This window comes from Artemia franciscana, chromosome 8, assembly GCF_032884065.1.
Source record: "Artemia franciscana chromosome 8, ASM3288406v1, whole genome shotgun sequence".
NCBI lineage: Eukaryota > Metazoa > Arthropoda > Branchiopoda > Anostraca > Artemiidae > Artemia > Artemia franciscana.
In genome coordinates this window covers 40285396-40310498 of record NC_088870.1, presented here as the reverse complement: position 1 = coordinate 40310498, position 25103 = coordinate 40285396, and the positions used below count along the sequence as shown (strand labels likewise).

The window sequence follows — 25103 nt, the reverse complement described above, 5'->3', positions numbered from 1 at the left end:
TATAATGTCCCCGGGGCATAAGTTACAACCATTGCCCTAAGGACTCTGGTTCAGCCTCAAAGACATAATTTCCGGACCTTTCAACTACGTTGAGCAAAATAGCTACCTCAAAATTTTGATTGGATGTATTTGGGGAAATGGTGGGCGTGGAAGGGGTATTAGTTGCCCTCCGATCACTTTTGACTATTAAAAAGGGCACAAGCCCTTCCCATTTGCAACCAAATGAGCCCTTTTTCAAAGTTTCAGACAACGCCTTTGATACGAAGCGCCATGGTGTAAAAAAAAGAAGCAAAAACTAAATAAATAATACATTGTGCCCACATCGCTCTTTACTTAGGCAGCGCTATTGAGCTGCCTATGATCATTTTGATGGACTTTGTCTTAAGGAGCACAGCAAAGGCACTGAGAGAACACGAAATCAAACGGGGAAGTAAAATTCTTCTAGACTTTAAGCATCCTAGATGAAATTGTTGGCAAAATGAATCAGCTTTTAGAGGTTTTGCGAGTTCAGGGTGCAAAAACAGGTTTAAAAATTAATGTTAGGAAGACTAAATCGCTAAGGCTAGGAATAAGAGAAGATGAAAAGGTGGTGTTTAGTAGCAATCAAGTGGACAGCTTCACTTATTTAGGTAGCATTATTAGTAAAGACGCTGGGTGAAGATGTTAAAAATAGAATAGCCGACGCCCAGGGTGTTCTTTTTTTCACATTTGAATAAAATTCGGAAGAACGGGAAGATAAGTCTGCGAACCAAAATTAGAACATGGAAGCTACAGTGGTGACAGTATTAAGTCACCACTTAATACTGAAGCATTAGTGCTCCAAAAACCGGAGAAAGATTTGCTAGATGTTTTCCAGGGAAATTGCCTGTGGATAGTTTTGGGTACCCGACTGACTGACCGTATCTCAGACAGTAGGCTGTACGAAAAACTGGTGGTTCAGTCCTGCTTTCTAGGGCTATAATGAAAGAAACGTTCAGATGGTTAGAAAATGTTCTATTGATGAAGGACGACAAATTTTCAAAGATTTTCCTTTTCGGCCAACCGTATTATCAATTTTTTCCAATGAAATGTCACATAAATACGAATTAAAATCTCCACAAAAAAGAGGTTGGGTTTTGCCTACTTCTCCAACTGTAAAAGTCTAAAACCTACTGAGCCCCCTTCGAAGTTTATAAGACCATCCCTTCCATATGAAGTGCCTGTGGGAGAAACATAATAAATAATAATAAAACATTGGAGCCGTATGGTCTTTAGTTTAGGCAATGCCATAGCGTTGCCTCTGATTTTTCCCCCAGACACACTTCATATGGAAAAGATGGTCGTATAAACTTTGGAGGGGCCTCATGCGACGGGAGATTGGAGAATATAGTACACATTTCAATAGTCAAAAGTGATTGGAGGGCAACTAGCCCCCCATGCCTTTTTTTTACCCAAATACATCTGATAGAAATTTTGAGACAGCCATTTTGTTAAAAATAGAACAAAGTTCAGATACCAAAAATCCAAAGTCGACACAAACCTCCAGAGCCCGGGGGAAGGTGTTGTAAGTTATGCCCTGGGGGCAAATATGGTTTTTATGGAAGGGGTGTTCGTATCAATTCCAGAGGGAGCTCGTTTGATTGGAAATTAAAAGTTATAGTTCACGTTTTAAGAGTCAAAAGATATCGGAGGGCAACTAGCCCCCCAACCACCTATGCCCCTTTTCCCCAAACCCATCCGATAAAAATTTTGAGATAGCCATTTTGTTAAAAATTAGTTCAAACATCAGATAACAAAAACTCCCGGAGTGACACAACCCCTCCAAGCCTCGAAGCAGGCGTTGTAAGTTATGTTCTGGGGGTCTATATGGTTTTTACGGAAGGGATGCTTGTATAAACTTCAGAGGGGGCTCATTTGATGGGACATTGAAAGTTCTAGTTCACTTTAAGAGTCAAAAGAGATTAGACGGCAACTAGCCACCCTATGCCCTTTTTCCCCCAAACCATTCCGATAAAAATTTTGAGATACCGATTATGTCAAAAATAATTTAAATATCAGATAAAAAACATTCTTAAGGTCGGAAAAATCCAAGAGCCCGGTGTAGGCGTCGTAAGCTATGCCCTGGGGGCATACATGGTTCTTATGGAAGGGGTGCTCGTATAAACTTCAGAGGGGACTCATTTCATAGGAAGTTGGAAGTTCTAGTTCAATTTTTAGTGTCAAAAGATACAGGAGGGCCACTAACCCACCCACGCCCTATTTACCCAAACCCCTCCGGTAAAAATTTTAAGATAGCCATTTTGCCAAAAATAGTTTAAAGCAGATAATAAACAATCTGAGGACGATATAACACCTCAAAGCCTGGGACAGGCGTTGTGAGTTATGTCCTGGGATCATATATGGGTGCTACGGAAGGGTTGCTTGTATGAACTTCAGCGGGGGCTCATTTGATAGGAAATTGAAAGTTCTAGTTAAAATTTTAAGAGTATGAAGATATCGGAGGGAAACTAGCCCCCCATGCTCTTTTTCCCCAAACCAATCCGATAAAAATTCTACACAGCCATTTTGTCGAAAATAGTTCGAAGTTCAGATAAAAAAAATCTGAGGGCAGGCGTCGTAAGTTATGCTCTGGGAACATAAATGGTTCTTATGGAAGGGGTGCTCGTAGAAACTTCAGAGGGGACTCCTTTCATAGGAAATTGAAAGTTCTAGTTTAATTTTTAAGAGTAAAAACAGATCAGATGTCAGCTGGCCCCCCTCTTCACTCCTTTTTTCCCAAAACCCACCCGGTAAAAATTTTGAAATAGCCATTTTGTTAAAATTAATTTATACATCAGATAATAAAAATTCCGGTGTTGACACAACCCTTTAGATCCTGGATGCAGGCGTTGTAAGTTATGCCATGGGGGTATATTTGGTTCTCATGGAGGGATGGTCGCATATAAACCTTAGAGGGGGCTCATTTGATTGTAAATTGAAAGCTCTAGTTCTGTTTTTAAGAGTTAAAAGTGATCAGAGGGCAACAACAATAATCCCCCCCGATCTGAACCATAGCCCTCTCTGCCACCCCCACCTCAAAAAAAGTTAATTTTTAACAATATTTTATTCCAGAACTTATGAAAGCGGAAAACTGACCCTCCATGTCCCTCCCCTCAAAAAGATTATTAACTATAGCTGGGGCAACTCCCAGGGAATAATTTATGCCCTGGGAGTCAAAAGATATAGGAGGGCAACTAGCCTCCCCCATGTCCTTTTTCTCGGACCCAACTGATAAAGATTTTGAGATAGCCATTTTGTTAAAATTAGTTCAAAAATTAGATAAGAAAACTCCGGGGTTGACACAAACCCCCAGAGCCTGGTGGCAGGCGTTGTAATTTATACCCTGGGGCATATATCGTTCTTATGGAAGGATGCTCGTAAAAACTTCAGAAGGGACTCATTTTATAGGAAATTGAAATTAATATTTCACTTATTAAGAGTCAAAAGAGATCAAAGGACCACTAGACCCCCCCCCACACTCTTTTCCCCCGAACCCATCCGATAAAAATTTGAGATAGCCATTTTTTCAAAATAGTTGAAATATCAGATAACAGAACTCTGAGGTCGACAAAACCCTGCAAGTCCGGGGCAAGTGTTATAAGTTATGCCCTGCGGGTATATATGATTGTTGCGGACGGGGTGCTCGCATACACTTCAGAAGGGACTCATTTCATAGAAAATTGAAAGTTCTAGTTCACTTTTAGAGTAAAAACAGATCGGATGTCAGCTAGCCCCCCTTCTCACTCCTTTTTTTCCCAAACCCATCCGGTAAAAATTTTGAGCTTGTTAAAATTAGTTTAAACATCAGATAATAAAAACTCTGGGCTTGACACAACCCTTTAGAGCCTAGAGGCAGGCGTTGTAAGTTATGCCATGGGGGTATATTTGGTTCTCATGGAAGGGATGGTCGCATATAAACCTTAGAAGGGTCTCATTCGATTGGAAATTAAAAGTTCTGGTTCTGTTTTTAAGAGTCAAAAGTGATCAGAGGGCAAAAACAACAATCCCCCCCCCGATCTGAAACATGGCCCTCTCTGCCAGCCCCCCAAATAAAGTTAATTTCTAACAATATTTTATTCCAGAACTTATGGAAGCGGAAAACTGGCCCTCCATGTCTCTCCTCTCAAAAAGTTTATTAACCAGATTTTATTCCAAAGCTTATGAGAACTGACGTATGGCCCTCCATGGCTTGTCCCCGCCCTAAAAAATCATTAACTATATTTTATTCAAGAATTTATGGAGGCCAACCCCTGGGCCTCCATAGCCTGTACTCAACTCCCCCAAAAATAACTTATTAACGATATTTTATTCAAAAAAATCATGGGAGCTGACCCTTGGATCTTCCTTCATGACCCAACCCCCCTAACCTCCAAAAAACTACTTATTAACGACATTTTATTCCATAAATCATGAGACTTGACTCCTGGCTCTTCCTCCATGTCCCAACCCCCTCCCCTCCAAAAAACTACTTATTAAAGACATTTTATTCCAAAAACCATGGGACCTGACTCCTGAACCTCTTTCCAAGGCCCAACATTATTGAACAAATGAAACCCAAGACAAACAGAAAAAAAAACAATCATAGCAAAAAACATACGGCAGGTACTAATATACCTGAATAATTAAATCGAAAAACGATTAAAGCTTAAATTGAATAAGCAAATCAAGTTTGAAACGAACAAAAATCACTTCAAACAAGAGTTTGGGTATTGCCTCCGTCACTGTAAAAAATCTAAAACCTACTAGGCCATTGGCACTTTACTGAAAACTATATTTGTCTTGAACAGTCTTGGAAAGTACAAATAAAATCAAACTGAATATTGGATATATAACGATATTAACTGTCGAAAGATCATCAGCTTAAGATTTTATTTCATTGTAATTTTATTTTCAATTTCACTGCTGTAATAAATGGAAAAAAATTGTAATATAGTTCGCTTGCAGAGAACTTCCAATGATTCAGTAGGCTTTAGACTTTATTCAGCTAGGGTAGGGGGCAGTATCCAAACTCTTTTTTGTAGTGCAACTATATATGTCTTGAACAGTCTTGGAAAGAACTAATAAAATTAAACTGGATATTTGATATATAATTATATTAATTGCTGAAAGCTCATCAGTTCAAAGTTTAATTTTACTGTAATATTTATGTGCGTAAAAAGTGCGTAATTTTGAAAAATTGAGCGATTGTGGCTTAAAATGTTCTTTTTTACAACCCTTTCATTCTCCCTTTCTTACAAAAAATTTCAGTCTTAGCGTCCCTTCGAAAAAATCAATTGAACTCACTAACTAAAGATAAAAAGATTACTTTTGTGGAGAAATAATTGTGTTCAATTCGAAGATGTTGTTTGTCTTGTTTGTTTTGCCTTTGTTCTTTATAGCATCAAAGCCGAAACACTTTTTGACCCCTAGGCCCAAATTCTTTTGCTTGTTTCAAAATTAATTTTGGTTGCTTCCCGGGCAGTATCACTTTTTCTACAATAGTGTCACGTTGAAACATGACAATAAATGCGCAAAACTATTCAGCTGAATCTGACAACGTTTACCGTCAGTAAAAATTCAAACGTCCCAACGACAACTGCAGTTTCAAATAAAGCTACACCTTAAACCATTTGGATGTAGCTTAAATTTCAAAGATTGTTCACCACATTTTTAATTTTTAAGTTCGACCCTCACTACAGCCAGGAACTCAATAACTGCCTACGGATGTCATTTTCATTAAAAATTGAATTCCTGATTTTTCTTAATTTTTCAAGATATATATAGTTGTGTAAGTTTCACCTAACTTGAATTAAGTCTCCTGTCGGGCGCTGCTCGGTGTAGAGAGTGGCGTCTGCCTCCTCCATCCGCTTCGGTCCATGGCGAGTATTTCCTCTTCGCCCTGTCTGATGTTTGCCATCGTCAAAAACTCGGACAGGCTGTCGGACCAACGTTTCTTCGGTCGGCCGCGAGGTCACTTCCGACCGGCTTTGATAGGGTCGAAGTCGTAGATCGTCTTTGCAGGAAGATGTGGTGGCATTCGAAGCAGGTGCCCGAACCATCGTAAGGTTCGCTCGGCTGCTTGAGTCAAAAACCGAAACTGCTTTGTGAGCTGCAGAAGCCTCTCATTGCTGACGAAGTCGGACCATTAGTCGGAAAAATTCAAGGAAATAGATTTAATTTTCAGTGTTGCTGGTACTTGAAATGATATATACGATGTTTTTTGATCTTTACGGAATATATATAAGACGCAGTACATACTACAACTATTTTAATTCCTATTTTATTATAAGTATTTTATAGTACTACCAGCGTTCTCAAGCTGTGTGTTGATATCATATCGTTCAACCAAATGACACCGAACCTGTAATTTACCAGCATACCTGTAATTTACCGAGCCTGTAATTACCGAACTGTAGAGCACCGAACCTGTAATTTACTGTAATATAGTAGTACCAGCGTTCTCAAGCTGTGTGTTGATATCATATCGTTCAACCAAATGACACCGAACCTGTAATTTACCAGCATACCTGTAATTTACCGAACCTGTAATTACCGAACTGTAGAGCACCGAACCTGTAATTTACTGTAATATAGTAGTACCAGCGTTCTCAAGCTGTGTGTTGATCTCATATCGTTCAACCAAATGACACCGAACCTGTAATTACCGAACTGTAGAGCACCGAACCTGTAATTCACTGTAATATAGTAGTACCAGCGTTCTCAAGCTGTGTGTTGATATCATATCGTTCAACCAAATGACACCGAACCTGTAATTTACCATCATACCTGTAATTTACCGAACCTGTAATTACCGAACTGTAGAGCACCGTACCTGTAATTTACTGTAATATAGTAGTACCAGCGTTCTCAAGCTGTGTGTTGATCTCATATCGTTCAACCAAATGACACCGAACCTGTAATTTACCAGCATACCTGTAATTTACCGAACCTGTAATTACCGAACTGTAGAGCACCGAACCTGTAATTTACTGTAATATAGTAGTACCAGCGTTCTCAAGCTGTGTGTTGATATCATATCGTTCAACCAAATGACACCGAACCTGTAATTTACCAGCACACCTGTAATTTACCGAACCTGTAATTACCGAACTGTAGAGCACCGAACCTGTAATTTACTGTAATATAGTAGTATCAGCGTTCTCAAGCTGTGTGTTGATCTCATATCGTTCAACCAAATGACACCGAACCTGTAATTTACCAGCATACCTGTAATTTACCGAACCTGTAATTACCGAACTGTAGAGCACCGAACCTGTAATTTACTGTAATATAGTAGTACCAGCGTTCTCAAGCTGTGTGTTGATCTCATATCGTTCAACCAAATGACACCGAACCTGTAATTTAAAATAGCAGCAGCAAAAAAAATTCTATAGCCAAAATTATATAAAAACAAAATTTCATCACATTTATTAGATATCAAAATAGAAACTTACTCAAATATTATTTCTGAACCAACAAAACACGTTCTCATTTGGTACTAATTTGACAGAGCCTTGGAACGTTTTCTAGGATCTTGGTTTAGCTTAGAGTATTTTCTACTTTACCCCTTATTTTTCCAGTCGATTCAAAATCATGGTCAAAAGATAAATTAATAATAAAAAAATAATTTCGAAAACATGTGTCACACTTATAAAATTCAGGCCGAGGTTAAAATTACGCGTACTACTCTACAAGGAGAATGCTAATTGTCAACACTGTTTAGCAAGGAAATAATTTTTCGATATTTTTTCCCCAGCTCTTTTATTTCTTTTTCATTGTTTTCAATTTCAGCTATATTTCTGTCCTGTTGTGACTTCAAATTTGCCAACTCGTTGAACAGTTCTGCTTGTTGCGTTTTCATAATAGTAAAAGTCTGATCGGCCTCTTTGTATCTTTGCGGTGCTGAATCTTCTCTTGGGTTCCCAGTGGGTCGCCTAAAAAAATTAAATAAGGTGGAATTTTATTACTATTTTCAAGTTTTTTCCTTATTTTTATTTATTATAAATTAATAGTTGATTAATAAATAATTATTAGCTATTTACGATTTATTAATTATTTTAAACTATTTTTAAATATCCGTGTTTAAAATTCTATTTAGATAAGTTCTATTGGTTTATCTCTGCAAGAAATTTTGGCAAAACAACTAAATTATTGTTTATTTCTGGAAAACAAATAGACCCGCCGTTTTGATACCCTACCTGCGTTGATAAAATCACCTAGCGATAAAGCTGTCACGGTGAATGAGACATTTTAGTCAGTAAAAAGAACGCCAAGCCTCACTAGCTCTTTTTTTGCGAAGCGGTAAATAAAGAGAACGACAAGTTTTTGGGTCACAAGATTTTAGAAGCAAGTAAATTTTCTTTTTTTATACATACGAATTTTCTCATCTGGATTCAGATATCCTCCTATCTGAGTGGGATAGCGCATTATATATATATATATATATATATATATATATATATATATATATATATATATATATATATACATATAAACCAATATTGATGTTTTCCAAAGTTTTTTGTGTAGCCCCCACCCCCACACATAAGAATAAACGTGGATATGGTCATTTCCAAAATACCATATTACCAATTACACATTAATTTCTAATCTTATAAAGATGCATAAAAGGATTTTCTTGTGAGGCGGGTCAAAACTAAACAAGCGGCATTCTTAACTGGTAAAAATAACTCTCTTTTTTACAAGGCAAGCGTTTTTTACAAGGGGCAAAGAGGGGGCTAGGTACTCTACAATCTTTTTATTCGCTGAGAAGGGCCTTAGAACTTTTGATTTCCGTCCAAATCAGCCCTCTTCTAATCTTCTGGGAAATTTACTAAATACAATCACACCTGAAAAAAACAAAATAAAAAACAACAAGAGCTAAGAGCTCATATGGCACTTGTGACGAGGCAAGAAGGGCTAAGAGCCAAGAGGTCATATGGTATGAGCTCTAACAAATTCTAAGAATCAATAGATTGATTTAAAAGGAAAATCAGAAACTTAATGCCGGTCAGGATTTAAAATAAGAGCTCTGAGTCACGATGTCCTTCTAAATATCAAAATTCATTAAGATCCGATCACCCACTCGTAAGTTATAAATACCACATTTTTTCTAAGTTTTTCTCTCCCTTCAGCCCCCCAGATGATCAAATCTGGGAAAACAACTTTATCAAGTCAATTTGTGCAGTTCCCTGACACGCCAACCAATTTTCATCGTCCTAGCACGTCCAGAAGCTCCAAACTCGCCAAATCACTGAACCCCTCCCCCCAACTCCCCAAAAGAGAGCAAATCCAGTACGGTTACGTCAATCACGTATCAAGGACATTTGCTCATTCTATCCACCAAGCTTCATCCCGATTCCCCCACTCCAAATTTTTCCCAATATTTCCCCCTCCAACTCCCCCCAATGTCAAAAGATCTGGTCCGGATTGGACATAAGAGCTCTGAGACATGAATTCCTTCTAAATATCATATTGCATTAAGATGCGAGCTCCTATTCGTAAGATAAAAATACCCCAATTTTCACGTTTTCCAAGAATTCCTATTTTCCCCTCCAACTCCCCCCAGTATCACAGGATCTGGTCGGAATTTAAAATTAGAGGTGTAAAGCACAAGATTCTTCTAAATATCAAATTTTATTAAGATCTGGTCACCCTTTCGTAAGTTACAATTACCTAATTTTTCCAAATTACCCCCCCCCCCCCCCCAACTTCACCAAAGAGGGCAAATCCTGTCCAGTTATGTCATTCACGTATCTTATCACGTATCGTAGCAGGTTTTTGTTCTTCCCATCCAGTTTCATCCTGATCTCACCGCTTTAAGTATTTTCTAAGATTTCCGGTCCCCCCCCCATGAAACTGGATCCAATTGAGATTTAAAATAAGAGATCTGAGTTACGAGGTCCTTCTAAATATGAAGTTTCATGAGGATCCGATCACTCCTTCGTAAGTCAAAATACGTCAAGTTTCATCCCGATCCCTCCAATCTAAGCGTTTTTAATGATTTTAGACCTCCCTCTAAAGTCCCCCAATGTCACCAGATCCAAATAAATAAATATCAAATTTCAATGAGATCTGATCACCCGTTCGTAAGTTAAAAATACCTCATTTTTTCTAATTTTTCAGAATTAACCCCCCCCCCAACTACCCCAAAGAGAGCGAATCCGTTCCGGTTATGTCAATCATGTATCTAGGACTTGTGCTTATTTCCCCACCAAGTTTCATCTCGATCTCTCCACTCTAAGTGTTTTCCAAGATTTTAGGTTTCCCCCTCCCAACTCCCCCCCAATGTCACCACATCCGGTCGGGATTTGAAATAACAGCTCTGAGACACGATATTCTTCCAAACATCAAATTTAATTAAGATCTGGTCAACCGTTCGTAAGTTAAAAATACTTCATTTTTCTATTTTTTCCGAATTAACGGGCATCCCACCCACCCCCCCCCACCCCAGATGGTCAAATGGGGAAAATGACTATTTTTAATTTAATCTGGTCCGGTCCCTGATATGCCTGCCAAATTTCATCGTCCTAGCTTACCTGGAAGTGCCTAAAGTAGCAAAACCAGGACTGACAGACAGACAGACCAACAGAATTTGCGATTGCTATATGTCACATGGTTAATACCAAGTGCCATAAAAAACGCATCCTTGATCTTTCATCAAAATTCCACATCTTTGTAGAGAAAAGCTTAAAACCTCTTCAATACGGTTGTCTTATATGCTGAATCTGATAGTGACATTTTCATCAATATCGATTGACTTTTTGGGTCAATCGATTTCCCCCCTTTTTTGAAAATCAGAAAATTTTCCCAGGCTTGTAGCTTTTGACAGATGACATTAAACTTAATTAAGTTTATCAGCATAAAAATCAGCATGTTCATCAGCATGAAAGTCAATTCTTTGATGTGTTAATTATTATCATTTCCTTTTTTGGGATGTTTAGGTCCTATTAAAACGAGTTGCTCCTTATTTACAGCTTGTTAGTACAAACTGTTTGAAAGACGGGTAACAAGCCTACCATCTAACCCTGCAGCAACTAGAATTCAACCCTGGTCCCGTTTTGCAAAGCAGAGCATCAATCCACTGAGCTACTACAGGACAACAAGTTCAAGTTCATTTATTTATTAATCGCACATACATGTATATATAAATGACATAGGCCCATGGGGAGACAAGCTCGAAAAACTAGGCCTAGACAAAGATAAAATAATAACACACTACAATACAAAGATAAACATGGCGGCAAAGATACAATAACACAACAATAATATGAAAGTAGCAGCTAGCCCAGGATCATTCAATACTATTGAAGAAATTAAAAATGTCCATATTATTAAATATAAATTAATACTGGAAGATAGCTGAGAGGCCCATAATCACCCAGAGCAACGAACCATACAAAAACATTGCCTTACTAAAAATATACTTAATTAAAAAAAATCCTGAACTAAATGAAATTTAAGTTTCCTTTTTATCAAATGGATAGAGGAAAAATTATCAATAAGAGTCTTGTGAGCATCCCAGCACCGAGCTATTGACACAAACGGAGCGAATTTAGATCTCTCAGTATTATACTTGTCAATGTAGATATCCTTTTTTTGTCGAGTGTTATAATTATGTAAATCTTGTGATTGGGAGAACAAACTTTGATGGAGGCAATATGGCGGTAATTTCTTAATGTCATAATTGATTTTGAAAAGAATTGCTCCAAAAGCAAATTGTTGAGAGACTGGAAGTATATCTAGATAAGTATATAAAGATGCAGTAGAAGACTTATTTGGAAGTTCAATAGGTGATGGAATAAAAAGTTTAAGGATTCTTAGGGCTTTATTTTGTAAAATCTGTATTGGTTTAATATGGCTTTTAAATGTAGATAAATATACTAGAGAACAATAATTAATATTAGTCTGAATCAGAGCAAAATAAATACTTCGTAAAGCAGAGTAGGGCAAACAAAGCTTCAACCTTCGCATTAAACCAACATACCTTGAAATCTTTAATCGTAGATTTTGAATGTGTGTTTTAACACATAAGCTTTCGTCAATCACAAGTCCAAGGTACTTTATCATTTTCACATGAGATATTGATAATAGATACTTTGAAGAAGTAACTCGGGTAATACGAGGGCAGATATTTGACTTTCTGCCGTAAATTATGAAATTAGTTTTTGATACATTCAAAGCAATAAAATTTGAAGAACACCAATCAAGAACATTAGAAAATGCAGTATTCAGTTTTGCCTCCAGCTCCTCGTCATTCTTTTCAGAAATTGAAACTGCCGTATCATCAGCAAAATGTGTGTTGAGACTCGGGGATGTAAAAGCGCGGTGAAAATCATTTATATAAATTAAAAAAAGGAGAGGACCTAGGACAGAGCCCTGAGGTATCCCAACCTTCGAAGACTGAGGTACAGGCGAAGAGAGGAAATTGCCTCCATCTAATCGTTGCTTTCTCTTATCAAGATAAGATTTAACTAGATCCAACGCCGGTCCACGCACACCACAATTATCCAATTTACTAAAAAGAATACAATGGGATATTGTATCGAATGCTTTTTTAAAATCTAAATATATTGTTGCTGGAATTTCACCTCTATCTAAGCATTCATGAATATATTGGATGAGAGCAACGATAGCATGTTCAGTGTTGTGTCCAGATCGGAAACCAAACTGGGAATTTGTGAAGAAATTAGACGATTTAAGAAAGTCATAAAACCTCTTATAAATTGCCTTCTCAAGTATTTTAGAAAATGCTGACAGAATAGAAATAGGGCGGTAATTTGATGGATTTTCAGGAGAGTCACCTTTGTGAAGCGGAACTATCCGCGCTTCTTTAAAAGCAGATGGGAAAACTCCAGTTTTAAATGAAAGATTAATTATATGCTGTAATGGTAATATTATTGCAGACAGTATTTCTTTAACAATTTTAGAACTAGACCCGTCAATTCCCGCTGAATTACTTCGATTTAGATCACACACTATTTTTGTTATTTCAGAATGAGAAATAGGCCCGAGAAAAATTGAATTACTTTGAGGAGATGGAAGGTATGAAGAAAAATGTTTATTACTACGTGAATCAAACTGGTTCATTACTGATGAAACAATTTTCTCTCCTATTTTAGCAAAATAAGTATTCAAAAAAGCCACTTTCTCCGATTTATTAGTAGTCGAACCATCTTTTAAACTAATAACTTCTGGAAAATTCGACTTACTTTCTTTTTTTATAAAATAATTAATTAAAGACCACGTTTTGCGAGGAGAATTTTGAGCTTCTTCGAAAGACTTTTTATAATACAATTGTTTCGACAAACGTATCATTGTGGTTAATTTATTTTTGAAAATTCTAAAATTTTTAATATTATAATCAGTTGGATTCTTTAACTGCTTTTTAAATAACTGATTTTTTTTCTTAACTGATATCAAAATTCCAGACGTTATCCATGGCCTTATAGGAAATTTTTCTCTGCAAATTTTAATCGTAACAAATGGGCAACTAGAATCAAGGCAGCAATTGAAATTTCTTAGAAAATTATCAGTTGCCATATCTGTATCCTCCGTGGATACTACCTTCTGCCAATCCAATAGTCCAAGGCTTTCATTCAGGTGCTTTAATGTTATTTTATTTATTAACCGTCCTTGACGTTCCTTACTTACCTGTGGTATTTTATAAGTAAGAGCTAAATCTGAAACCAGCAGGAAATGATCCGATATATCACTTAAAACAGCAAAATTTGCTTGAATAGTTAAAGATGTAAAAATATTATCAATGAGAGACGCAGAACTAGGTGAAATTCTTGTAGGTATCAGGCAAGTAGGAAGCAGACACGCAGAAAAGCAAGAAGACAATAACTCAACAGAAGATTCATTTGAAGCTTCTAGAAGGTCAATATTGAAATCTCCGGAAAGGATTACATCTTTATTTTGAAAATGGGGTTGATGCAAAAAATCATGGAGTTTAGAGAGGAAAGATTTGACTGGAGAAGAAGGCGGTCGGTATACTACGCAAAAAAAAACATGTTTTTTTCCAAGACTAATTTCAGTCACCATTACTTCAAAAAGCATTTCCTCATGAGAACCTTCCAGATTTGCAATGCGTCGAAAAGAGATCCCTTCTTTAACTAGTACTGCTAAACCACCCTGGCGCCTAGTCAATCGGTTTTTAAAAATAAATTGATATCCAGGAAAAACAACCTGAGGAGTCAGGTCTGTAAGAAAAGTCTCACAGAATCCAACGACATGACAAGATAGTTTATGAACTACATCGGCAAGATCATCCTGTGAACTAAAAAAACCCATACAATTTAAAAATCCTGTTCTCACAACACCGGTACTGGGAAGATCAGAAACTTCGGAAGGTAATTTATATTTACAATTTGGAAAGTTAATTAGCCCACCGTCATTTATCTTATTTCCTGGAAATTTATCATGGCTCTGGAATATGGAAAAATCAAAAGGGTTAGACTCAAGGTATCTCAGTCTATCCCCAATACAATTATCATCCAATGTACAAAATCAGAATTATGATCCGAACTAGCAGAAACTTTCGCAAAATGCATACCGTCTGAGTCTTAAAATAGCAAAAACAACTGAACCAGTGAGAACTCGAAAATAATGAAAGAAAAAGAAACTGCTTGAAAATAAATAGAAACAGGAGAGAGAAATGGAACATATTCATTGTAAGATGAAATGCGGACACTGAAAAATTATTGCACTCAATTACTTCATATAAATAGAAACACACACAAAAAAAGAAAGAAAAAGACATAAAATAAACACATAATAAGCTACAGAGGGACAAAAAATAGAATATTTTTTCCCTACAGAGGGGGAAAAAAATGCCATCGTATGAACAGAGAAACATTACATATTGTAAAATAATAAAAGTAATCTCACCAAATGAAATATCATTATTAATCACCGTAACTAGTCAATCTTAATCCACTGTGAAGACGGAGACTTTTTACATTCTAGCGATAATTTGCTCCCTTTTTGTTTAATACGCGTAAGATGAACCGAACCTGAATCACGCATCTCCTTTCCCTTAGACAATAGCTCATTCCGTAGAAAATTTAGCTTTGGTGGGAAATCACTGCAAATGCGAATTCCACTACCCTTCAACTTATTTACCTCACTGAGAATCGACTGAATACTACGATCCGTGTCTAGCGATATAAAAACAGGGGCCGGTCGAACACTAGTTTTCCTACTAGTAATGTTTGAACTGCTATTTCTCTTAAGGCGATAACACTTTGTAAGAGAAATGCCCTCGGTAACTTGCAATTTGTCAGAAAGAAGAGACATTACGTTGCTAGTCACTGATTGATTATGCTTTTCAGCAGGCAGACCATGAACAATCAAATTTAATCTCCTTTCTCTCACTTCGATTTCCAAAAGCCTACTCTCCAAATCGTTATTCCGCAATTTTTCTTGCTCTAGATCATTTCAAAGCTTTTTTGCTTCATCTTGTATATTAGCATTTTCTGCTGATTATTTCCTAACTTCCTCTTGAAGAGCAACTATTGAGACCGAAAAACTTTTCTGTTCTGCTAATATTTTATCCAGTGACGCCTGAAGCCGTTTCATTCCTTCATCAAACTTTGCTTGAGTGACCGCCATAATAATTGCTATAATCCGCACGTAGATGTCTATTATTGCATCAAATTACGCAATAAAAAATCCAAAACAATATCAAATTTAATCCTTTTAACTTGAAAAAGTAATCCGATTATAGGAGTTCACTCTTCAATAGCTAGTGAATGACTGTCTGACTAACAGCTGTCAAGACAGAAAGAAAATATATCCCCCTATATATTTTGCAAAATATGTTATTTTCAACAGTAATAATCACTGTTGTCACAATTGTGACAGCAGTCCAATATACTCAGTGGCGATTCCAGCCTCTCTTCCGCACAGAGCAGAATCTTTATTACTACTGATTAGGGCTCTCCTCCCTCACCTTGTCTCCCAAAAATTTTCAGGCCAAGTTTTAGCAAAATTTTCATTTATTCTTAATTTTGTATTTATTCAAATCTGACTTTTCTTACTTTATATGGAAAAAGATATGGGAAAAAATGAAAATTTCGGACTCAATTTGCTTGTAATTAGCCTACAGCCAAATATGCCCTCTACTGTATTACACATTCCAAAATTCTAAACTAATTATAAATGCTCGATTATTCACTTAAAATTTGGCTCCCCTCATATTTCTACACCATGGGCAAGTGTCCCCTCTACCACTCTCCCGCAAATGAAAATTTCGGACTCAATTTGCTTGTAATTAGCCTACAGCCAAATATGCCCTCTACTGTATTACACATTCCAAAATTCTAAACTAATTATAAATGCTCGATTATTCACTTAAAATTTGGCTCCCCTCATATTTCTACACCATGGGCAAGTGTCCCCTCTACCACTCTCCCACAAACCGCCTCTCAATATATTCCCCCCAAATATGTTCTTATACCTGGTTGTTCACATTCCCCCTCACAGAATAAACAAAAAGGTAAGGTAGAAAGTGTTATGCCTACTTACCAAGCTTTAGAGCCATCCGTGGTACACAACATTGTATCAAAAACGTTGAATCGTTCTCGATATTCAGTAGCCTCCTCAGAGTCTCCTAACAATGTGGCTTCCATTTCAGCTTCTGTAGATTTTGCAACGGTTTTTAGTAGGTTTTCGTGGAAAACTTTGGCTTCAGCCTCATTCAGGAAGGGGAAACATGTTCGAAACAACTGAATACTAAAAAAAATATACAATATTGTATATAAATAAGCGGGAATATCCACAGACTAAATGCTAGAAAGTGCGATTAGTGAAAGTTTTTACCTTCATATGTATGTCTGTTTTTTGACCAGAACTTGACCACAAACACAGATATTGCGTGTATGAACAAATTTGAATTCAAAAGGGATTTAGTGCTTCCAGCATCTAAAGTATTTTGTTTACTGTCTTCCTTAGGACAAAAACCATCAAACTAATCCATATAATCAGGGATAAAACACAAATATATTCAACTCCTAGTTCAATATGAATCTACCTAATAGCCTTGCTTTTTTTTTATCTTATCTGCAGTAAGATTTTCAAAAATGGGCAATGAAAAAATTTGGCTTTATTTTCGTTGTTTCCAAAGTATACTTGTAAGTTGGAACTTTTATTGTTCATTTCCATTAGAATTTTTTTTTTTATAGATTCCCTTAAAATCAGCATGGCCACTACCCCCATGGTCACAGATTTTTCTTAAAGTATATTTCTTCAAAAATAAAGAAGTATATTTCTTTTATAGATAAAACCAATCATTCACAATTTCTTTTTTAAATTGTATAGTCTTATAAAAATTTTCAGTTTTGACTTTTTTCTATCATGGAAGGTAAATACTAGAGTTATATCCCTTTGAAAAAACAATACATACAGTATCTTTATTTTATATATAAAGTAATTTTAATGAAAGGTTGAAATAAACTACCATGTGTAGAAAAAACGATTGTATTTTTCTGTGGAGAGCACCAATTAGCCCCCTCCCCCCCTCCCCTGGCACTAGCAGGCTACTCAAAAATCGTAGAAATATGGCAAAGAGCTCATTTGTTTTGTTTTCTAGTTACAAATAAATTCTAATTACAAATTGTTTTCTAATTAACAGGCGTTTTCTTTCTTTCTTTCCGAAAACTTTTAGAAACAATACTACTTCTGCTACTAAAAACACAGCATCACCAAGCCACCTGAAGCTAACAGAGCTACCTACGCTCCTCCTTTATCCCAATATATTCTAAGCTTCCCTCTACACCCACCCAGGAAATTGTTATTCCCCTCAAATCTTTCATTACGATGTCCTCCCACCCCATATGGGAAACAATCTGTTGTTTTTTTTTTGTTTAGAGGCTTATTTTTAGAAATATATTTATTTTTTTCATGAAATATTTTAATTTTTATTTGATTTCTATATATTAATAATAAATATATAAATGTTAATAAATAATGACCTTATAATATACAAAGCAAGGCACTGAATTCCTTGATTATAAACAAAAAACTTTTGTTCCACCTGAAGAAAAAGAACACAAACAAAAGGGTAACAGTATACATAATTGGCAGGCAATTTGTTTTCATTGACAATCTTTCTAAACTGACATATCCAAAGCCAAACACTTGAATTTACGAATATTGGAGTAGCCAAAACGACGCGGACTGTTTGAAAGTCAAAAATGGATAAATTCGAAATTAAATCACGGATAACAAAGGGCGTGTCGCAATCATCGCTGGTACCATTAGTTGGAAATGAGTTGAACCATCTTTTCTTTTGGTACGCCGATATAAAAGACCGTCCTGTAGCTCAAAATATTCTCTTTTTTTATCAGCTTGGTTAGTGACTTGTAAGTTAAAAAAACGGGTGAGTTTGATGTCCTTTTGCTTAAATATGACTATCCTTAAACTATCCTTATCCTTTTTGCTTAAGACTATCCTTAAAGTCTTGGAACAGATTGGTGTTTCTTTTCTCTTTGAAGACCTTCTTCAGGAATACAGGCAGTGACTTGATACTCATCTACAAAGAAATTGACAAACATTGTTATTAATTTTTTTTTTGCATTTACAACAGATGGGACAATGCAATTACTTCTGGTAAGATCTAAAACATTGAAGACCCTTTTGTTACCTACTTCCTCCAGCAATTCAGCTATGCGGGGAAGGGGGTAGGCATCAAACTTAGATAACCGATTTAAATCTTGGAAGTCCAAACAGAAACAAATGCTTCCATCCGGTTTGGCAACCACAACTACCAGAGAACAACAGGGACTTGAAGAAGGTTGTATTATCCACAAATCCAGCATTCACTTGACTTTTTCGTCATTCACAACAACTCAGCAATGAGTTGTTGTGAACTCTGTGGTACTCTGTAGAGTTTCTGACACAGAGGATGGGCATTATTTGTATCAATGTGGTGTCTGACCATTGATATTCTTCCAGGATTTTTCGAGAAGGAATTTCTAAATTCCATTTATATCCCCAAAAATCCTTTCTTTCTCTATACTGTAAGGTGACTTAGCGAATCTATCACAGTCTGGATGTCATCCTGGTTACCAGAATAAACTGCCTGGTCAAATGTAAACATACTTGAGCTTTATGAGCAAAGAGGAGGAAATCCGTTAGCCTACACTGAAATTTTCCAAAGAAGATTGATGTGTAGAATCTTCTTCTTCTTCCTTCCTTCCAGGAGCAGGACTTGGTAGTTTACAGCCCCAACTTTCCAAGATATCCTGAAGGGTCCTTGCCATTTGGTTTCCAATTTACGAGTTCAGTGAGTTCCACCTGCAGATCTCGTGGCTTCGCCTTTTTGTTGTGTTGGGTTTTCTGCCTTTCAGACACTTCCAGAAGATTTTATGAGCCTCTTTTAGGATTTGCTGAAGTTCTCGCGCGGACAAGATCTTATGTGCTCATTGCTCCCTGATGATGTCCAATGGACCTCTTGGCCTCTGCCCATAAAGAACCTCAGAGGGACTAAACCTCGTCGAGGCTTGAGGCTTTTTTCGATAAGCAAACAAGACGTAGGGGATAAAGCGATGCCAGTCTCTTGGGTTATCCATAACGAACTTCTTCAAAAGCAGAACAAGCATCCCGTTTAAGTTTTCAACCTGACAGAAGTACTGCTCAAATGTTTCTACAATTTTCCTGGCATTCATAGATTTCAAGGGAAATTGCCTCAGGATAACAAGTGCAATAATCCTATATCACCAAGAGGAATCAATGACTGTTGTGAGATAGTACCAATAGTTCCACAATATCTGCTGCAATCCTCCTGAAATGCTTTTCAATAACCAGCAGTTGTAACATGGGGACCTATTTCTTGGCTTAAGCTTTGCCACTAGCTGGCAGGGCTCAAAGCATGTAAAAGCCGTTTGACATCTTGACATACCCCTGGCCAGTAGAACCTATGGATGATTCAATCCAGAGTGCTTGCAACTCCAGTGTGGCTGCTCATTGGGTAATCATGGGCAAGTCTCAGCATAAACAACCTACAAGGCTTGGGAACTACCAACTGCGTAATCTCTTCAATATCCAATCTGGTCTCAATCTTCCTGTAGATCAGACCATGGATGAGCTTGAAACCCTGGCCTGAACAAGCCAGAGTGAAACACTTTGTCCTTGTTGTTGAAGGTCAGCTAATCCCTTGGATGTCAGCTGTTCTGGATCAACTTCTGAAGGTTTTTCTTCAAAGTTTCTGTGTCTTCACTCTGCTTTCTTCTTTTGTTGGCATCATCAACTCTTTCTCTCTCTCTCTCATGTTGCCCCTCCTATTCTCCCACTCTACCATAATCTGGGAAACATCACTTTCTGGGAGATTTATTGCAGGGGCTTGGGTCTCAGCTTCCTGTCCAGCATAGTCTTTTGCTCTAGTTGACCAAAGAATAGAAACAGACAGACTTCAACTACAAAGTTTTAGGAATCCTGGCAGCAATCTTCCAATGATAGTCTCTACAGGTAGATCCTAGGAAACTGCAATTTCTACATTGCCTTGGAAGGTATAATTGCCACATCCTATCTCTACATAGCCCTTGTGTAGGGTGTATTGCTTACAGCCATTGTGGACACAATATATCTCCGTGGTGGACAATCTTTGTTCCCCCCAGCTTACAATGTACCTTTCATGGACAATAGTGATGGATGCTCCACTGTCAATAAGGAGCTCTGCTGGCTCCCTGTCTATCCTGCCCCTAACACGAAATCTTGCCTTAATTCTTTCTTACGGACTTGGACTGCAAGCCAACAAGTTTTCTCGCCTCCTCGGTTCTCTACAGTCAATAGCTTGACCAAACTTTCCACAGTTTAAACAACCTTGTGTCCCTCTGTTAGTTTTCTTGTGTGAAGTGTCTTGACTGCTAGATCCTGTTGTTTCTGATTCTGCATTCACTGGCTTATTTGCAGGTTTAACTAGTTGTGCTTCCTTTGGAGTCATTTATTTTCTTGAGGACTGATATGAGATTCCTTTCAATGTTTTGCTTCTATCATCTTTGTGGGCTAGAAAGAAGTTTTCAGCTACCTTGCAGACAGCAACAAGAGTTGGTTCCTCTCAAGTTTTCTCAAGTGGATGCATAGTTGTTCATTCTTAATGGAAGTGATATATTGTTCCACCACCAGTTCTCTAAGGATATTGGCTATCTTTCTTTGCAGCCCATCTGCAGCCGAGATCAATGTGTAGTCAGCAACGTCCAACCATTGAGTCAGCAGCTGCTCTAGCTTTTTACATAATCGGTAAATGACTGGTCTGCCTCCTTCTGTGTTGTAAGGAATAACTGGTGATAAGTTTCTGATGTTACTTGGAATCTTCTCAAATTAGCTTCTATCACAAGGTTGTAGTCAGAGCTATCAGCTGTAGGAACAATCACAGCAGCTACTGGGGCTTTACCTGTCAGCAAGGCCTGGAGTCTAACTGACCACGTATCATGGATCCAGTTATTTTGGGTGGCATTTTGCTCAAAGGCTGTGAGGTATGCATTGATATCCATACCATCCATGAACTTGATGATCTGGATCATAGTATTATCAGCTATAACTGGAGCATTCTGATTATCTGTGATTATCTGTAGAGCTTGAACCAGAGGGGTAAACTGCAAAGTCAACAATTCCAGCTGCTGCTGCATCTCCCATGAGCTAGTCTCCCTTTCTTGCTCTAGTTCAGCCTGAATTAATTCCATGGTCACCTCAATGGAGGCACAAAACATGGCCATCAGGCATTCTTCATCCATTTCCATGGCTTTGTATTTAGCTAAGCACTATTGTGCCCATGTCTGTTACCTTGTTCATACATTACCCTTATCCTGCTTCTTCAGGCTCATACAGCTACAAACTTGGCTGTCAGTGAGATATAGGCATTCCAAAAAGTGCTAGGAAGCACAGTGGTGTGCTATAAAAGCATGCAGAGATGTGCTATGAAGCACCCACAAAATGCTATGAAAGCACACACAAATGTGTTTCCACCCACAAAATTCTATGAAAGCATGCACAAATGTGCTATGAGAGCATGCACAAATATGCTATGAAGTACTTGCAATGTGCTATAAAAGCATGCCCAAATGTGCTATGAAGCACTCACAATGTGCTTTGAAAGCATACCTAAATGTGCTATTAAAGCACATTCAAATGTGCAATGAAGCACATGCAATGTGAGATGAAAGCTTGCACAAATGTACTATGAAGTAAGCTTGCACATATGGTACCCTGACACCACTGGGGGGGGGGGCTCAAACCTTATTCACCAAGAACATGCAGTAAATGCAGAGCTAGCTACCAACAGAAACCAATGATTGTCTTAAAAATTAGCACAATGCTAATCCAGCAACTATCTCCACTAATAAAAACAGTTTAATACAGGAAATATTTTTCACAAATTGTAATAACAGTAAAACATGTATTTTTCCACAGATTATTTAACTAGCTATCAGAACTGAAGCACAAACAGATTGTGAATTGAATATTTTCAGCTTATAGATAGTAGATAATTTAGCACAAAACTGGGACATATTCTTTGTTTCTAACATCTAACACTATCCACAATTCAAAAATATATGGAGGATGTAACAAAAACAAAATCCAAATGGTGACATTTCAACATCACAAAATGTTATAAAAAATTTTGGGTTCTTTAACTTAATTTACACTACAGTTTAATCAGCCGAAAATCTAAGTTTCACTTTATTCAGTGAAGTATCCCACATCTGACACCACTTATGTTATAATCCATATAGAGAACACAAGTTTTATTTACTTTACTATACAACATATAACACTTCAACTGGTCAAATCACTCTTAACTCTGGTAGCCAACTTACTTATTTCATTCAACAGAGTGCAATTCACCACTCCCATATATCTGACTTTTTAGTCTCTCAACATGAAATGTGATCTTTATAATAAATTGATAAATGATTTTAGATAAAATCACCATAGGGCCAAATCAACTGCTCTTTACACTAAAGTATTTTTATTGTTTTAAACAGTAGAGTCATAACTAAGAGTCAAACTTTAGCATAAGAGCAGGACATTGAGGAGGAGACAACCCCTTTCATATATGGAATAATTACTGTTTCTTTAGGGTAAAATTCTAGTTAATTGACTTCTAGCTGTCTTGGAAAGGGTTTAGGTTAGGAAAATGAAACTTTCAGGGATGGGTCTACAGGCTAAAGTGTGTCCTGGGAAGGTGGTTTAAAATACCCATGTCTACTCCTTCTCTCTCTAGATGGCCCTGAAATTTGCCTACATGACAGGTCTATACCTATTGAAATTTTGACAAAACAACATTTTATCTGAATTTTCAGTTACTAGTTGCTTTTTCTCTGCCATTAGCTCTGAAAATGTAATTCCTGCTATTTGAGTAGAATTTTGAGCCATATCAATCTTTTTTTTTTCAAAATTTAGGAAATGTATTTGCATATCTTTAAAACCTTATAAAATAGAATTGAGCAAAGTTATGAAGCTGAAAACAATTTTGCTGTACTTTAATTAAGCAAAAGATCTATTTTGCAAGGTTTCACTTTTATAACACACATATTTTTAAAGGTCACCAAAGGTAAGGGCCCTCTTGAGGGAGAAGGAGTGGAGGTAGGTACTGCAAAATACCTTCCCATGACATACTTCAGCCTGTAGACCCATCCCTAAAAGTTTCATTTTCCTAACCCTTTCCAAGATAGCAAGAAGTCAATTAACTAGAATTTTACCCTTTTAAGTTCTAATGTTGCTCCTTAATTGTAGTTAAAAAAAAACGTTTTTTGTATTTAATTTACTACATAAAATTTTATAAAATGGTTAACTAAAGAACTAGTTCATAACTAAAATGAAAGCACATAATCAGAAGAATTGAATGCCATTTTTTTCAGATTTGTCCCTTTTCAACTGAAGAAATAGGGCAAAATCCCTACATGCACCAGTTTTAGTAATTCAGTTATATGAACTGTCATAAATTTACCAAATGCAGAACTAATCTAGCATAGTCTTTAATCATTTGCTAGTGTGAGTAATAATTAAGATTATAGGCCTAGGGTTAGTGATGACTTTTACTTAGCCTTATATGCTGAATACAGAAAATTTCATGAGATTTAAGTCATTTAATACGAACTAGTATGCTCTCATCTAACACTATCTAGCCAACACCAAGATAAAAATTAATTTTCTAAACACTTTATGTTCTACCCTAGGCTACAATATTATTGTTCAAAACATAAGAAAAAATATTAGATTATGCTAATTCCACCATACTTACTCTATTTTTGACTGAAACTTTTCAGTTACAAACTTAACACTTGATTCAATGTACTTCAATTTTTGCTCTGACATTTTTTCCATTTTAAACCTTGCCTAACTTTAAATTCAAATTTAACGCTGAACAAATTTAAAAAGCAGTTAGCAGGAGTTTTAGATGGCAGTATATACGTTGCACTTTTTAAATTCACAAACAAAAGGTAAATACCTTTAATTACCCAATACAGGAACCAAAAAATATTAAATTAGAGAAAGATCATCGAAGCCAATCCATCCGAGAACAGGATTTACAAAAAAGCTTATTAAGCCTTGTTGTGTTTAGCTAAACATACTTAAAAGCGTTTATAGATTGCTTAGCCCGCTCTAAGGTCAGCTAAGCAACTCACTTATTGAAAGCATTCCATATCGCGAATGGATCTCCGAAGAAGGGTTGATAACTAACCAATGATTATTTTTGGAGAAGAAAGGTTAACGCTTTACCCGCCCGTGTTCGACCGACTCACTAATTAATCCGTATTTTTCACACCAATCTCAGCTGCTGAATGAATGCCCATGCTGCACAAAGTTAAAAAGGGACGTTCCAAAGGAATTGATAGGTCTATGTCAAGTTGACTCATAGCTCTTTACCCAAACTCTTCATATAATTAGTCCATATAATTAGGTTTTAAGAATAGAGTCTTTAATTCTTGTAATAAATCTGATGGTGTCATAAGACTCCATGAAGGGGTAATACAAGAGGCCTCTCTAACTATAAGTCCATATTTATTTTATCTGATTTTAAAATTGTTTGTGTGTAAGAATAGTAAATTTTTTTTTTAAGAACAGCTTTTTCGCTAAGTTTCATTTCGGGATCAGGAAGGGAC

The 25103-nt window shown here is 36.8% G+C and overlaps 1 protein-coding gene across 1 annotated transcript; it reads right to left on the bottom strand.

Moving 5' to 3' along the window:
* Positions 1 to 7408: 7408 nt before the first annotated feature.
* On the bottom strand, positions 7409 to 24359 carry LOC136029832 (uncharacterized). Its single transcript, XM_065708289.1, has 3 exons — positions 24242 to 24359; positions 16528 to 16734; positions 7409 to 7931 (listed from the first exon to the last, which is right to left on the bottom strand). Exons 1-3 carry the CDS (start codon positions 24322 to 24324, stop codon positions 7700 to 7702), a joined length of 522 nt encoding a protein of 173 aa, XP_065564361.1. The 5' UTR covers positions 24325 to 24359; the 3' UTR covers positions 7409 to 7699.
* Between the last annotated feature and the right edge of the window lie 744 nt (positions 24360 to 25103).

Excerpts from the sequence above, each read along its gene's own strand:
- LOC136029832 (XM_065708289.1), bottom strand. The coding sequence starts at position 24,324 with ATGGAAAAAATGTCAGAGCAAAAATTGAAGTACATTGAATCAAGTGTT. Across the intron at positions 16,735-24,241 it reads AAGTTTCAGTCAAAAATAGA|TATTCAGTTGTTTCGAACAT; the intron begins GTAAGTATGGTG and ends TATTTTTTTTAG. Across the intron at positions 7,932-16,527 it reads ACGGATGGCTCTAAAGCTTG|GCGACCCACTGGGAACCCAA; the intron begins GTAAGTAGGCAT and ends TAATTTTTTTAG.